The sequence below is a fragment of the Delphinapterus leucas genome, chromosome 8, assembly GCF_059928025.1.
Source record: "Delphinapterus leucas isolate spDelLeu-1000000601 "Yukka" chromosome 8, BTC_Dleu_Yukka2, whole genome shotgun sequence".
NCBI classification, from domain to species: Eukaryota; Metazoa; Chordata; class Mammalia; order Artiodactyla; family Monodontidae; genus Delphinapterus; species Delphinapterus leucas.
The window spans coordinates 30174739-30190363 of NC_143136.1; the positions used below are offsets into that span (position 1 = coordinate 30174739).

General features: G+C 39.0%; 1 protein-coding gene and 1 pseudogene across 9 annotated transcripts in view; one reads left to right on the forward strand and one right to left on the reverse strand.

Annotated features, from left to right (window-relative positions):
* INO80D (INO80 complex subunit D) overlaps positions 1 to 15625 on the forward strand; it is a 70749-nt gene that overhangs the window by 39063 nt on the left and 16061 nt on the right. For all 9 annotated transcript variants that reach the window (XM_089916481.1, XM_022567502.2, XM_089916478.1 and 6 more), the window contains 3 exons: positions 4471 to 4692; positions 10932 to 11041; positions 12452 to 12585. In XM_089916481.1, coding sequence (XP_089772607.1) covers positions 4471 to 4692; positions 10932 to 11041; positions 12452 to 12585 — 466 coding nt within the window. The remainder of the gene's footprint in view (positions 1 to 4470; positions 4693 to 10931; positions 11042 to 12451; positions 12586 to 15625) is intronic.
* On the reverse strand, positions 5558 to 6322 carry LOC149748529 (large ribosomal subunit protein uL15 pseudogene; annotated as a pseudogene).

Here is a 15625-nt window from a genome sequence, read left to right on the forward strand (position 1 = left end):
TACTTTTTTATGTACTCTGACAATCTCTGCTTTTTATTTGGGGTATTTAGACCATTTAAATTTAATGTGATTATTGATACTATTGGATTTAAGTCTAACATCTTTTATTTGTTTTCTATTTGTCCTATTTGTTCTTGTCCTTTTTCCCCTGTTTTTCTTTTTTGATTATCTTTTATGATTTCATTTTATCTCCTTTCTTGGCTTATTAGCTGCATTTCTCTGTTTTCTTTTTATAGTGGTTGCTTTAGGGTTTACAGTATACATACTTAATTGCCTTAGTGTATCTTTAAGTGTTATACCCCTTCATGTATAAGAACCGTATGACAGTGTACTTCCATTTCTCCTTTCCCATCCTTTGTGCTATAGTTGTCGTACATTTTCCTTCTACCCATGTTATAATCCCCCACGTTTTTACAATTTCTAGAGAGCTCTTCATTCTTTGAGTAGTTCCAGATTGCCGCCTGATGTCATTTTCTTCTGTATGAGAGGTTTCCTTTAATATATCTTGTAGTGCAGGTGTTCCAGTGATAAATTCTTTCAGCTTTTGAAAGTCTGAAAAAGTTTTTATTTTGCTGTCACTTAAAAAAATTTATTTTTTATTGAGGTGTAACTGTCTATGCCTTATTTTTTTTCCTCAGCTCTGACTATGCCTTCTTTTCTTAATATTTATTTATCTATACGCGTGGCATGTGGGATCTTAGCTCCCCGACCAGGGATTGAACCCATGCCCCCTGCAGTGGAAGCTCAGAGTCTTAACCACTGGACCACCAGGGAAGTCCCCTAATTCTTTAAACATTTTGTGTAAGTCACCAGTGAAGCCATCTGGTCATGAATCTTTTCTTTGTGGGAAGTTTTCGCTCTTTTATTGTTTTAATAAAATAAGATAAAGTGACTTTTATTTGGAAAATTTCACGTCATGCCTTGAGATTACAGACAAGCCTGAAGTTTTACGAAATCAGGTTTGGAATTTACTGCTCTGTATTTATTTGGAGCTATTAGTAGCATCTTAATAATAACACCTGTACTTATATTGTGATTTCACGTGTATCATTTCTTTCTCTTGACCATGGGAGTTAGGTGAGCCAGCTGTGTCTCCATTTCACCCAGATGAGAAAAGTTAAAGAAAGAAGGAAACTTAACACATATTGAGAAATGCTGTAGGTACCAGCCCTTGTCACTGCTGGTATATTATGGGAACTGGCCTTTCTCTTCCCAGTTTGCTACTCTTCCTCAGCAACCAGATTTGAAATATTAATGTCTAGCATCTTAGAAGTGGGAGGCATCTTGAAGATTTTCTAGTTTAGGACAGTGCCAAGGATGGTCTGTGGATCTGTGCTAGTCTGCAAACTGCTTGTTACTGGACCACAGCAAGATAATTTTGGAAGTTATGAATAAGCTTTGAAAACTTTAATCATGATGTACATGGTTAACTTGAGAAACACTCATCTAGTCCATTTTCTCTGCAGTAATAAGAGTCTTTTTAAATAACAATGTTGGCAGTTGATTTTCCACCCTAGCTTTACTTTCCCTTTAAGACTTACTGCTTCTCTTCTTTCATCTTTCTGTTATGGCGCTTCCATTCTCTCAGTTATACAGATTCAAAGTCATTATTGACTTTCTTATCCTTCATACCCAGTCACCAAATTCTTTTGTGATAATGGCCCTTATGTGTTGTGTTCTTTCTATTATCTCTGTGGCCTTTTACTTTTAGTCACTCCCAGTTGTTAGCCGTTGACTCCGAAATCTGTATCTCTTCTCTAAACGTGCCCAAGTTTATAATTTTCAACTGTCTTTCCACCACTCCCTATGTTGCCTCATCTGTACTTTTTTTAAAAAATAAATTTATTTATTTATTTATGGCTGAGTTGGGTCTTCGTTGCTCTGCCCGGGCTTTCTCTAGTTGCAGCAAGTGCGGGCTACTCTTCGTCGCGGTGCATGGGTTTCTCATTGCAGTGGCTTCTCTTGTTGCGGAGCACGGGCTCTAGGCGTGTGAGCTAAGTAGTTGTGGCACGCGGGCTTAGTAGTTGTGGCTTGCGGGCTCTAGAGTGCAGGCTCAGTAGTTGTGGTGCACGGGCTTAGCTGCTCTGCGGCATGTGGGATCTTCCCGGACCAGGGCTCGAACCCGTGTCCCCTGCATTGGAAGGCGGATTCTTAACCTCTGTGCCACCAGGGAAGCCCCTCATCTGCACTTTAAATTACCTAGGTCTAAAATGGAATTTATTTCCTACCCCAGATCTGCTCTTGCTCCTGTTTCCTGCTCTTTGCCAGTGGAAACAGCTGGGTGATTATTGTCCCTTCCATCTTCCTTGCCCAGCTGACAAAGTCTTGTCTCTCTCTTTTTTCTTTTTTTAATTATTTGGTTGCTTCGGGTCTTCATTGTGGCACATGGGATCTTCGTTGCAGCACATGGGATCTTTTGTTGTAGTGCGTGGGCTTCTCTAGTTGCACCGTGCGGGGTCCAGAACACGCTAGCTTAGTAGTTGTGGTGCACGGGCTTAGTTGCCCCACAGCATCTGAGATCTTAGTTCCCCGACCAGGGATCGAACCCACGTCCCCTGCATTGGAAGGTAGATTCTTAACCACTGGTCCACCAGGGAAGTCCCCAGAGTCTCTTATACATGCAGATTACGTCTCATATTCTCTAGTCCTGCTGCTGCCCCCCTGGTGTAGGGTCCTTGTTATTTCTTACCTGGAGTTTTATCATAATTTCCTCACTGTTCTCTTCTTCTGTCTCTTCCTCCATTTATATCTGCTGACAGTGTAATCTTTCTCATGCATAGCTCTGTTATTGTTAGCTGTTTTCTTAATAATCTACAAGGTTCTTCATTGCCTATGGAATAAAGGTTGAACTCTTTAATCTGGCCTTTAGCTTTAGAAAGTCTACCTAACCCACCAGCACTCCCCTGCATTCCCCACGCCTTAGCCAAACCAAGCTACTCAGTCCTTGCTGTTCCCCATCCTGTCCATCTCTGTATCCTGGCTTATATTGCTTTATCCTTGTGAGGTACCTTTCTATGCTCATCTTCAAATTCTACCCTTTTTTCAAGGTTCAGTTCTGTTGTCATCTCCTCTACAAAAAGCCTTTCATCCAGCAGTCTTTCTAGGGAACTTTAAAAGCATTTTATCTGTACCTCTCCTATGTTTCTTGTTCTCTACCTCACATTAAAGATACTAACAGCATGTACTGGCTCTACTACAATTCCCAAATGGAGACCTGCTGTGGGACTTTGGGGAACAATTAAAATAGAGATTCCTGCATCCCATCCCATGGAAATTCTGGTTCAGTAGATGTAGGGTAGGTCTTGGGAAACTGAAATTTTAAAAAGCTCCTAGCTTTTTCACAAAGCATGATAGACATAGAGTAAATGTCTAATAGGTGAAAAGGTTGAAGTGAGATCCTTCAATTGGTATATCTGTAGTAGAAACTATACTGAAGAGAACATGACTCTTAAGACATATACCAAACAGAAGTTTACAGAGTAGCCTGTTACGGGCTATTCTGAAGAAAAAAGAGGTAATACCACTCAAGAAGAGAAACCAAGAAAGGATTTACAGAATATTAGTAAGATAATAAATATGTCATCTGTAGTGTCATATGTGTGCTGTTTGTTTATAAGAGAAGGAAGGTAAAATAACACAGGTCAGTTTTCAAGTCTTGTGTGCATTATTCCTAACAGTAAAAAAAAATGAGGTCACATTTATTCTATAGAAAGGTGACCTTTTTAACCTCCCTGGTGGTACACATTGCTAACTAACCACAGCTGTCTTTCTTGTTGAGCCTAAATGTGCCCTCAGCATCCTTTTCAGTGTAGTGCTCCAGCAGGGGCCACAAATCAATCAACATTAGCGTAATGATAGAAAAGCCTCTATGTAATTCCCTGTTATATGAAATGTTGTTTAGGATATCTCCTGTAGTTTAAAAAAATACTGTAGAATGATTGTGATCCCTATAATCAAAATTCTTTTAAGTGCTTAGCAAAAAAAAGGGTAGTTAAAAACCAGTACATCTGAAAGAGCAGCTCTTAGATAGTATTCACTGCTCCATTGGAATTCACTGCTCTACTTCTGGTATGACCTATCAATTATGCTGAGTGTTTCCTCATAACCGTCATGTCATTTACTCAGACTTTTTAGTAAGTAGAGGTAAAGAAATTATTTTCTTCCCCAAAACCCCTAGTCACTTAAAACTTGGAAGACACTGATGCATTGAGTGTCTAATCATGACACGCTAAGAAGGTTAAGCTTCTTAGAGCATTGGATTGTCTCTACTGCTCACTTTTTGTAAAAACACTGTACTTATTTTCAGCAGCTCTACTGAAATCCTCTTCCTCTAATTTTGCTAAATGTGTGCTCACATGCCACAAGTTTCAGCGCTGTGCATCCAGCCCCCCTTCCTCATCCGCTTTTCCCCTTTTTAAAATGAGCCTAACGTGTAATCAAGTTTTCTGCTTCTCTCCCTGCACTCTCCAGGTCGGATGATGATACAGAGAGTAGGAGCTCCAGGGTGACCCAACTTTGCACTTACTTTCAGCAGAAATATAAGCACCTCTGCCGCCTGGAGCGGGCAGAATCTCGTCAAAAGAAATGCCGACACACGTTTAGGAAAGCTTTGCTGCAGGCGGCCAGTAGAGAGCCAGAATGTACTGGCCAGTTGATCCAGGAGCTACAGAGAGCTGCATGCAGTCGGACCAGGTCAGAGCCTCACACTGCCACCTCTTTCTAAGAACTCACCTCAGTCTGTTTTCTCTAATTTTTGAGAGGATAGTCGTGACACAGTGAGTGGTGGGCATATTATCTTGAAATATTTAAGCATTGTATTTTGGTTTTGTTGCTCAAAGTTCTATGATGGCAAAATAATCGTGCCATGAGGTGACAGTAAAATTAAAGTATTACTATAATTTTGCTGGAGTTTGATTAGAATTTATTCAGTAGAGGATTTGAGAATGTTACCTGTCTTTAAAAAAATACAATGCTTAGAAATTTTGTGTTATTTAAAAGTAATATTTAGGTTTTTTTTTAAACCACAAAAGTGGTATTGTATGTTTTTTACTTATTTTAAAATTTTCTTTCCATTGTATTTTCTGTTAATATTTACATAATCCCATATATCATGTATTCAAAATGTTTTATTACATTGGATTTCTTTGGGGGGGGAATCTCTTCTGTTTATAATGAAGATACTTGCTTATTGTGAAAAATTGAAAAATATAGAGAAAGGCAGAAAATCACCATAATGTCACCATTCACAAAACAGACCAAGCACTGTGAACATTTTGATTCTGTCTCCTTCTAGTCTTTTTCTGTGTGTGCGCATGTGCGCACACGCGCAAATAAACTTTATATAGATAAAACATTTCAGGGTTTATATACCTAAATATTACCAGCGGTTATCTTTAACCACTGGTAGAGATACTGGTGGAATTATTGATAAAGTTAAAAAAAATTTGTAGTCTGTGTATTTTAATTTTTCTGTAGTGATCATGCATGAGTCATTTGAGGAAAAAAGGGTTTAAAACAAGCAGAAAACTAAAAATTAACCTTTGCTTTGTAGCTATTGATCATATTCCTTACATACCTATATAATTTTTGAAATTTCATTTTGTGTAATTTGGTTTTCATTATATTTGCTGTAAAAAAATAACCTATTTTTCAGTTGGGTATCTCAAAAAATACTATGCCCTTAAGATTTTTCTGCTTCTTGGCATATTTAAGTTGTTTGGAACTGTGTATGTATATCTAATATACTTCCATAGTGGTTGCAGCCTGCAGTATTTCCCCTCACTCTTTTTTTTTTTGGAAAAGCACTTGTTATCATTTAATGAATCTCCCACCATGTGGCTTCAAGCTACCAGGACACAAGCCCCACCGACACCCTTAATCTTCTCCTCAGCTCTTCTGCTGAAGAATTTGGCCTTCACGATGACAGGCTGCTTTGGGAGCTTTCCCTTCCCCAGAACTTTGTAGTAACCCGATCACACCACGTCAGTGATAGGAGCCAGCTCCATTCTTGTTCTTGGCAGCATTTACCCGTGTCTGCTCACTGACCAAGGTCCACAATTTATCAAGGTTGACAGTTGGGCAGAAGCTCTGGTTCCCCTTTAAGTGGTAATGCCTCATACCAACTTTCCCAAAGTATCCTGGGTGATGTTTGTCGAAGTTGATCCTGCGGTGATGCATGCCACCAGCATTACCGCGGCCTCCCGGGTGCTTCCGCTGTTTGCCGATGCGGCCATGGCCATGGCTCACGTGGCCCCTAAGTTTCCGGGTCTTCCTTAGTCTGGATGGCATGTCGGCGGCCGAGACGAAAAAAGCTCCCCTCACACTTAAGAGCTCCCAGTCCCCCGTAATGGAGGTAGTGTCTGCCATAGAACATCTTAGCTTACATCACAGAGCATCTTAGAACATCTTAGATCATCTTAGATCATCTTAGCTTACTTCTTACTCAGAGACTTGCCTTTCTCAGAGAAGCACTCCCAGATTCCACTGACTGTGTTGGATCCCCCTGATATATATGCTGTTGTGCTCTGTACTCTGCCTCACTGTAGAATTTATACTTACATTAATGTCTGTCTGTCATGCTAGACAGTGGTTTCTGTGAGGGCAGGAACAATGTATATTTTGTTTTTAATCTCCAGTGTTGATGAATGAATGAATAGAATTGAACAAGTGAAGGTCTATTCTCTGTTTATCGAAAGAACTCACTCAGTTTGACATAGGTTTTAAAATAATGGTATCTAACATTTATATTATATAATGCTTTCAAGAGTATAATTTCAGTAGAAATTTGAGTTTTGTCCAACACAAAACAATCTAGATGTAGACCATTGTATATATCGGGTCTCGTATATTATAATGACCCTGTCAGAGATGAAAGAGACTATACTGTGAGCTTGGGACAATTCGCTGTTTGTGTGGAAACTGTATTTGCCTATGATTTTTAACTGGCAGAATCGACTGCTTCCTTTTCAGAACATCTCCCAAACCACCCTTAGTGATGTTTTTAAGAAAATTTCATGATAACTAAGTATTACAAAACAAACACCAAGATGAACTTGATTATAGTTCTCAGATTTATGTGATGTCATTTGGTTATGTCTCCCATGATTAGTAAAAAGTTTATTGCTCAGTGCATCACTGATAATCATATGACAGTGTGCCATAATCATTCCTTGGTGATTAGTAACTAACTGCTTTACATTACATATATTTTAGGTTTGCAGAAATCAGCTTTCAGTTGAATAATGTCCTCTGTGTTTAATATTTTTTGTTCTCAAAGACCTAGTTCCACAAAAGACATTTAAAAGGTTGCTGTTAAATATTTTATTTTATTTTAAAATTTTTAAAATTTTATTTCTTTAAAAATTTTTTGGCTATGCTGCACGGCATGCAGGATCTTAGTTCCCTGGGATCGAACCCGCGCCCTCTGCAGTGGAAACGCGGAGTCTTAACCACTGGACTGCCAAGGAAGTCCCGCTGTTAAATATTTTTTTAATTTATTTATTTATAAATTTATTGATTTTTTGGCTATGTTGCTGTGCGCGGGCTTTCTCTAGTTGCAGGGAGCGGGGGCTACTCTTCGTTGTGGTGTGTGGGCTTCTTATTGCTGTGGCTTCTCTCGTTGCGGAGCACGGGCTCTAGGCATGCAGGCTTCAGTAGTTGCAGCATGCCGGCTCAGTAGTTGTGGCTGTGGGCTCTAGAGCGCAGGCTCAGTAGTTGTGGCGCACAGGCTTAGTTCTTCTGCAGCATGTGGGATCTTCCCAGACCAGGGATCGGACCCAAGTCCCCTGCATTGGCAGGCAGATTCTTAACCACTGTGCCACCAGGGAAGTCACTAAATATTTTAGAAATTAAAACTATAGTGACTACTTTCTAATAGGTATTCTTTAAGTATAGTTTAGATATAAACTGAACAACATTAAAATGTTCTTTATATAATAACTTTGTCATATTTATTGGTGAATATGTGGAACAAGTCATTGAAATAGCTTAAAGTATATAAACCCAAATCTCAGTATCTTGTAACCCACAATCCTGCAGAGAGATAGTGTTGGTTGTGTGAAAACTTCCTTTTTAATGGGGTATCCAGTAGAGCATACAAATGGGAAGCCCGTCGTAGATATTTTCATATTAACAACATCAAAACCTTTGTTTTGTTGGGATTATTTGGATAATAAAATATATCTAACATCACAGCAGGCATTTTTACCTTAATTATCCATGGGGATATTGAAATTCTGACTTTGGGTTTATTTTAAGAGAAAGATTGGTGAGTTGGAACATAATGGTGATTTTAAAAAAACCAATGGTTTACTTTGAAGTTTAGGGTAAAGAAAGTGAGGGTCGTGTTATAACACTAGGCCTGGTAGCTGGCTGAGCAAATTATTAAACTGTTCAATGAAAATTATCCATTCAAAATAGAGAGGTACCTTCTATTTAAATCTAGACCAAGAGAAATTAGGCTTAGCTGCCAAATTAGTAAAGCTTCCTTTTTTTAAAAGTGTGTATTCTTTTTACAGGCCTTAATGACCTAGTTCCTCACTCCTGTGATCTGACAAATCTTGCAGAACTCTTTTTTTTTTTTTTTTTTTTTTTTTTTTTTGCGGTATGCGGGCCTCTCACTGCTGTGGTCTCTCCCATTGCGGAGCACAGGCTCCGGACGCGCAGGCTCAGCGGCCATGGCTCACGGGCCCAGCCGCTCCACGGCATGTGGGATCTTCCTGGACCGGGGCACGAACCCGCGTCCTCTGCATGGGCAGGCGGACTCTCAACCACTGCGCCACCAGGGAAGCCCTTGCAGAATTCTTAATTGAAGCAACTTCTATGGCAGCACCCGGCAGCATCTATTTGCATTTACTGTTTATATGAAAGTTACAATTATAATGAAAATATTCTTTTATTTAGATTTTATGTAATAAGTTCATATGTAACTTATTCTATATGACCTTCTCTAATTAGTGTAAATCATTCCACTTAAATCCTTAGAAAGATATTAGAAACAAACAATTCAAAATATTTCTTTATTTTTGATGCCTAACTTGTGACTCAGTGCATTAAGTAGCTTCTTTTTCCATGCTCAGGCATGTGTAAAGGCCTAATAGTTTGTGACGCTTTATAGAATTACATAGATAGCATAGTTTTTATACTGATACTTTCAAGAATTTAAATATAGTTTATTTTTAAATTTTTTTATGTTTGTATAAATCTATGGAAGGATCACAAACTAATAAAATGAATACTGGGCTTCCCTGGTGGCGCAGTGGTTGAGAATCTGCTGCCAATGCAGGGGACATGGGTTCGAGCCCTGGTCTGGGAGGATCCCACATGCCGCGGAGCAGCTAGGCACGTGAGCCACAATTACTGAGCCTGCGCGTCTGGAGCCTGTGCTCCACAACAAGAGTGGCCGTGATAGTGAGAGGCGCGTGCACCGTGATGAAGAGTGGCCCCTGCTCGCCGCAACTAGAGAAAGCCCTCGCACAGAAACGAAGACCGAACACAGACAAAAATAAATAAATAAATAAATAAAGGAGTTCCTTTAAAAAAAGAATACTTATTATAGAGCGAGTGGGAACTAGCAAATCAAGACGAGGGTGGAAAGGAGATTCTTCACTGCCTAGCTTTCTGTTCTGTATCCCATTCCTCATGTATTAGGTTAAGTTTTCTGCAGCTGTATTGTTTAGCAGCTTGACGAGGCAGGACAGGAATAAAGATGCAGACGTAAAGAATGGACTTGAGGACACAGGGAGGGGGAAGGGTAAACTGGGATGAAGTGAGAGAATAGCATTGACATATATACACTACCAAATGTAAAATAGATGGCTAGTGGAAAGCAGGTGCATAGCACAGGGAGATCAGCTCAGTGCTTTGTGACCACCTAGAGGGGTGGGAATGGGAGGGTTGGAGGGAGACGCAAGAGGGAGGGGATATGGAGATATATGTACATATAGCTGATTCACTTTGTTATACAGCAGAAACTAACACACCATTATAAAGCAACTATACTCCAATAAAGATGTTTAAAAAAATAAACTGAAAAAAAATGATGATGATAGTGGTGGCTAACAACCATTGACTCTTTACTATCTATTTACCATACTATATACTGTATGTGGTAAGTGTTTTAGGCGTGTTGTGTCTTTTGGTGCTTGCCTGTCGACTAGAAGTACTCTTATCTCCACTTTACAGGTGAGGAAATTGAGGCTTAAGCAAGGCTAAGTAACTTGCCCAAGGTCACAGAGCTAATAAGAGGCAGAGCGGAGATTCAGAACCAGGTCTGTCTGATCTAGTCTATGGTCTTCATCACTATTCTCTACTGCCTCTTTGTAAAGTAAAAGGAACCAAAATATCACTTAAAAAAGCAAAAAAACAAAAACAGATAGACATAGCTGAGACCAATTATAACATAATATTTGTTTTGTCAGTAGGTTGGAAAAGTATTGGAACTGGTCATTGTAATTCATATTTGCATTTTTTAAAAATAAATTTGTTTATTTATTTATGGCTGTGTTGGGTCTTCGTTGCTGCGTGTGGGCTTTCTCTAGTTGTGTCAAGTGGGGGCTACTCTTTGTTGCGGTGCGTGGGCTTCTCACTGCGGTGGCTTCTCTTGTTGTGGAGCATGGGCTCTAGGCGCACGGGCTTCAGTAGTTGTGGCACAGGGGCTCAGTAGTGTGGCTCACAGGCTCAGTATTTGTGGTGCACAGGCTTAGTTGCTCTGCGGCACGTGGGATCTTCCCAGTCCAGGGCTCGAACCCGTGTCCCCTGCATTGGCAGGCGGATTCTTAACCACTGCGCCACCAGGGAAGCCCCCATATTTGCATTTAAATAATGAATGTAGTTAAAAATGTGGGTGTTACAGAGTAGTAACATTGTTTAAATAATTGCCCTGGATTCTTAAACCATTTTTAAAAATCAGTTTTGTGGCTTTTGTTCCTTAGCATAAGCCGGACCAAGTTGAAGGAGGTGGAGCCAGCAGCATGCAGTGGGACCGTGAAGGGTGAACAGTGCACCAACAAAGCCCTTCCATTCACCAGACATTGTTTCCAACGTATCCTCTTAACTAAATCAAGTGTGCGTTGAAAAGTACTAATTCATTGGGGTGATATATTTCATTCTCAGGCCAAGTGATGAATGGCTTTTGAAATCATAACTGTAATAATTGAAAATAATTTTTATATTATTTCTGATTTTCTTGGTGTCCTCTGAATAGTTTTTTTCTGCTTATATCATTGTGACTCTGTATTCAAGAATCATATCAAAATGAGCAAAGTTGACAGCAAGTAGTAGGTTTTTCCAGTGGCTGTCACTTAAATAAATTTTGTTAATAGGATTCTGGTCCTTCCAGTGGTTCTAGGTAGTTTGTATGAGGCAACCATGACACTCATTGATGGGAAAGTCAAATCCCGTTATTAAAAAACTGTTTTTAGTCTTCCAAGAAAGTTATGCAGTTTTACAGTACACTTTATGGTATGGGATTAATTTGCTATTTTTATAGAATATGGTGCTGATTTGAGATGAACGATAACAAACATCACTGACTAGGAAAGAATATATCTTAAGACAGGATATACTTGAGGAAAACCTATGTTAAGGAGCTTCAGACTGGTTATGAAATCTTATTACTTTCACTTTTATTAAACATTTGAAGTTGAGTAGCATTTTAAAAATTTATATAGTTGCAATTACTTTTCTTTGCTATCTATCTGATTTTTGCTTTCCTTTCTGTTCTTGGTGTTGTATTTTCACAGCTTTTTCAGCAGTAGTTTCTATGCAGTAAAGGCTTTATAAATCGCCTTAACTGTAAAAGCATAAAGGAAAAATGAAAGGCATTTCCTTAATAGATAAAAAGTAAATCTATGGAAATGTAGTTAGTGGCTGGCTAAAAGTATAGATGCTTAAAAATGATGATGATAAAAAGCTGATGTTCCAATTTTAACAGTACAGTTTTGATTTAAAAGTAATTTTTCATAAGCTATAAGTTTGAGTTTGGTGTTAGAAGTGTGAAATGAAAAATTCAAATTTGGATAGTCAAGTTTTTTGTAATTATATCTTTAAATATTTATTCTTGATGAGTATCTTAGGCAAAAGTTTTCCTTAAAAGAAAGTTTTTTGTTTGTTTTTTATCATAGTGGAACTTTTAGGAGTCAGTGTGTTAGGAAGGAAATGACCCTGCTTCTCTAAATAACAAATCACAATGGCCATAAATCACAATGGGAGACTCATGTTAGAAGCTCATTAGCAAAATAGACTCCTTCAGAAGTATATTCTGAGAAATAAAGATGATAAGCTCAACTATTATCATTTTTCTATTATTAGTAGTTGGGTTGGTTCTTTAGCTTTTATAGATTATAAAATTTATACTTACTAAGCACAAGTTACGGAAGAAACAAATTTTATGTAGAACTCGAAAAATTAAATGGTTTCAGTGTATTTTATTCCTAACTTAAAAAAAACCCAGATATCCTCTTGAACCGCTCTCAGCAACTCTTCTCAAGTTGCACGGCCAAGTTTGCAGATGGACAGCAGTGCTCTGTGCCCGTTTTTGACATTACACACCAGACACCTCTGTGTGAAGAACATGCCAAAAAAATGGTAAGTTCAAATTTTATTTTCTGCAACAGAGGATTTCAAAGTTTATATATATATTTTAAATTGTATTGAAGTATAGTTGATTTACTATGTTGTGTTAATTTCTTCTGTACAGCAAAGTGACTCGGTTATACATATATGTATATACACACTCTTTTTCATATTCTTTTTCATTATGGCTTTCACAGGATATTGAATGCAGTTCCCTGTGCTGTACAGTAGGAACTTGTTTATCCATCCTATATATAATAGCTTGAGGCTTTCAAAGTTTTGATAGCTGTCCAGAGTAGGAAATATTTTATGACTTAGTACAAACTATATGTGTATGTAAATCACTGAAACGAGTTTTGTGAAACAATACTCTTTTAGTACCTCTTATTTTGTAGTCTCTTCTATTTCACTAAAAAAAAGAAAAAGAAATGCTGGTCATAACTGATTGAATTAATATTATACCCTCACTGAAAGAAAACACTGTTCTAGAAAGTATTTAGTAGTTAGTTAGATGTGGTCATTTTGTTTATTATCTATAGCTAGTCTATACTTCTCTTCTCCTCAAGATACATTTTTTTATACATAGGCAGATTTCCCAAGATCTTTCTTTTCTCCATTTCTCTAGGATTTTGCTTTTCTTATATATAATTCTGCGAATGTCTTGGAAATTTGATGAAATTTCAGCCAGAAGCCAACCATTATAATTCCATTGGACTTAATTATTGCTTTAGTTAATGCTGGTAGCGTAAGCCCTAATTAATTCAGAATAATTTGGAGAGAAAAGTCTGAATTAGTGAACTACCTGAATTATATAATCACTTAAAATAAATGCATTTCACCCATCAGACACTTACTGAGTTGTTCTGCTATTTGCAAGGTATTGTGCTAGGTACCTATGTATTAAAAAATTGAATAAGACAACTCTTACCTGCTATGAGCATATCTTAGTTTGCAGGGATGCATCAGGGTAACCAAGTGGCCATTGGACAGGACTTAGCAGTGTAACACTGTGGTCCTGGCTTTGCCACTAGCTATATGTATAACATGGACTAATGAGTCATCCTTTCTAGACCTCAGTAGCCGTGTATGAAGTTTACCGGCTTCTTCTCTAGGAACCTGTTTTGTTTTCTAGATTTCCTTTATGGACCATATATTTTGAAAAGTTGTATACTAAACTATGTATACAAATATTGAATAATTACTTTCCCATTTTAATTTTAAAACATTTAAAATATAGACATTTTTGTTAGCTTATTGAGATGTTATCACGGTTAAAGAATGACTTCCATATGTTTTTTGTTGTTGTTGTTTTTGCGGTACACGGGCCTCTCACTGTTGTGGCCTCTCCCGTTGTGGAGCACAGGCTCCGGATGCGCAGGCTCCGGGCGCGCAGGCTCAGCGGCCATGGCTCACGGGCCTAGCCACTCCGCTGCATGTGGGATCTTCCCTGACCGGGACACGAACCTGTGTCCCCTGCATCGGCAGGCGGACTCCCAACCACTGCGCCACCAGGGAAGCCCTAGTTTGAGCTATTTTTAAGTTTAAAATTACATAAGAGTAGAGCAAACACTTGTATTCCATCCGTCCCCCAGTGAGAGACTAACACTGGGTGATAGAAACTGTGCAAATCTCATGGCTCTACTTTCAGACTATATCTTGAATTCACACACATTTTACCAACTTCGCTGCTACCATTTTAGCCTTGGCTACCATCATCTTTGCTTGCATTATTGTAATAGCCTCCTAATTAGTCTCCCTTCTTCCTGCCACGCCCCCTGTGCCCGGATGTGTTGCTCACATATCAGCCAGGGTAGACTATGCATGTGGGTCCCACTGTCTTTGAATTTACATATAGTAAAGTTCACTCTTTTTAGTGTACAGTACTATGAATTTTGACATGCATACAGATACATAATCAAGATACAGAATCATTCCATCACCCCCCAAAAGTCTCTAGTGTTGCCCTTTGTAGTCAGCCCTTTTCTATCCCCACTGATCTGTTTCTGTCTGTATAATTTTACATTTTCCAGAATGTCTTCTAAATGGAATCATTCAGTATGTAGCCTTTAGAGCAGGCCTTTTAGAATATACATCTGATCATTTTAGTTCCCTGATCAAAACTTTCCAGTGGCTTCCCATCGCATCTAGAATCCAATCTGAAATTCTTACCATGCCTATGAGGCACTTCCTGATCTGGCCCTGGCAACCGCTCCAGCTTCATCTTATACCCTCTCCTCACTTCCACAGCTCCAGCAACATTGGCCTTCTTGCTCTTTCTTAAACACTCTAAGTATGCTCCCACCTCAGGGACTTTCTGCTTGTTTCTCTCTTTTCCTGGAGTGTTCTTTCCCCAGATTCTCCATGTCTCACTCCTTCATTTCATTCAGGTTTCTGATCAAGTGTCAGTTCATTTCTGCCTCCCCTCTACCCTGCTACTTTTTATCCTTGTACTCTACCTTATTTTTCTTCCTAACATTTATATATTTGCCTAACATTATGTATTAATTTGTTTGTTTATTGTCTGAATCCCCCTACTAGAATGTAAACTTCACAAAGGCAGGAACATTTTTTGTTCAATGCTACTGTATCCCCAGTGCTTGGAACAAAGATGCTCCATAAGTAATGGTTGAATAAATTATCGGTTAGGCACATGGCCTGTGGGGGATAGGGGTGAGATTCTGAACTAGACTCAGCCACTTGATAGGACAGCCATTGGTAGAAGAGGCTAGAGCTGCCCGAGGTCCAGGCTGGCAGACAGAACATGGTATTCAACAGGTATGAGACCATACAACAGATGGTAAGTTACTAAATGCGTTGTCCTGCATAGAAGTAGCATGGGACAGTGAGAATGCTAGGAGTGAACAGTGTTTGTAAGTAGTGTAGGTAAATGAACAGTTGGCTTTAGGAAAGCCTCTAGGACACAGGTGTTCTTTGGAGGAGCTAAGTAAGGGAACACCAAGGGCCAGGCAGGGTCTCAGTCATGGGCACTTCCGTGTGGAGGAGCTGGCACCTTACCAAACACGTTGCGTGGCTACACAGCATAAGCCTGAGA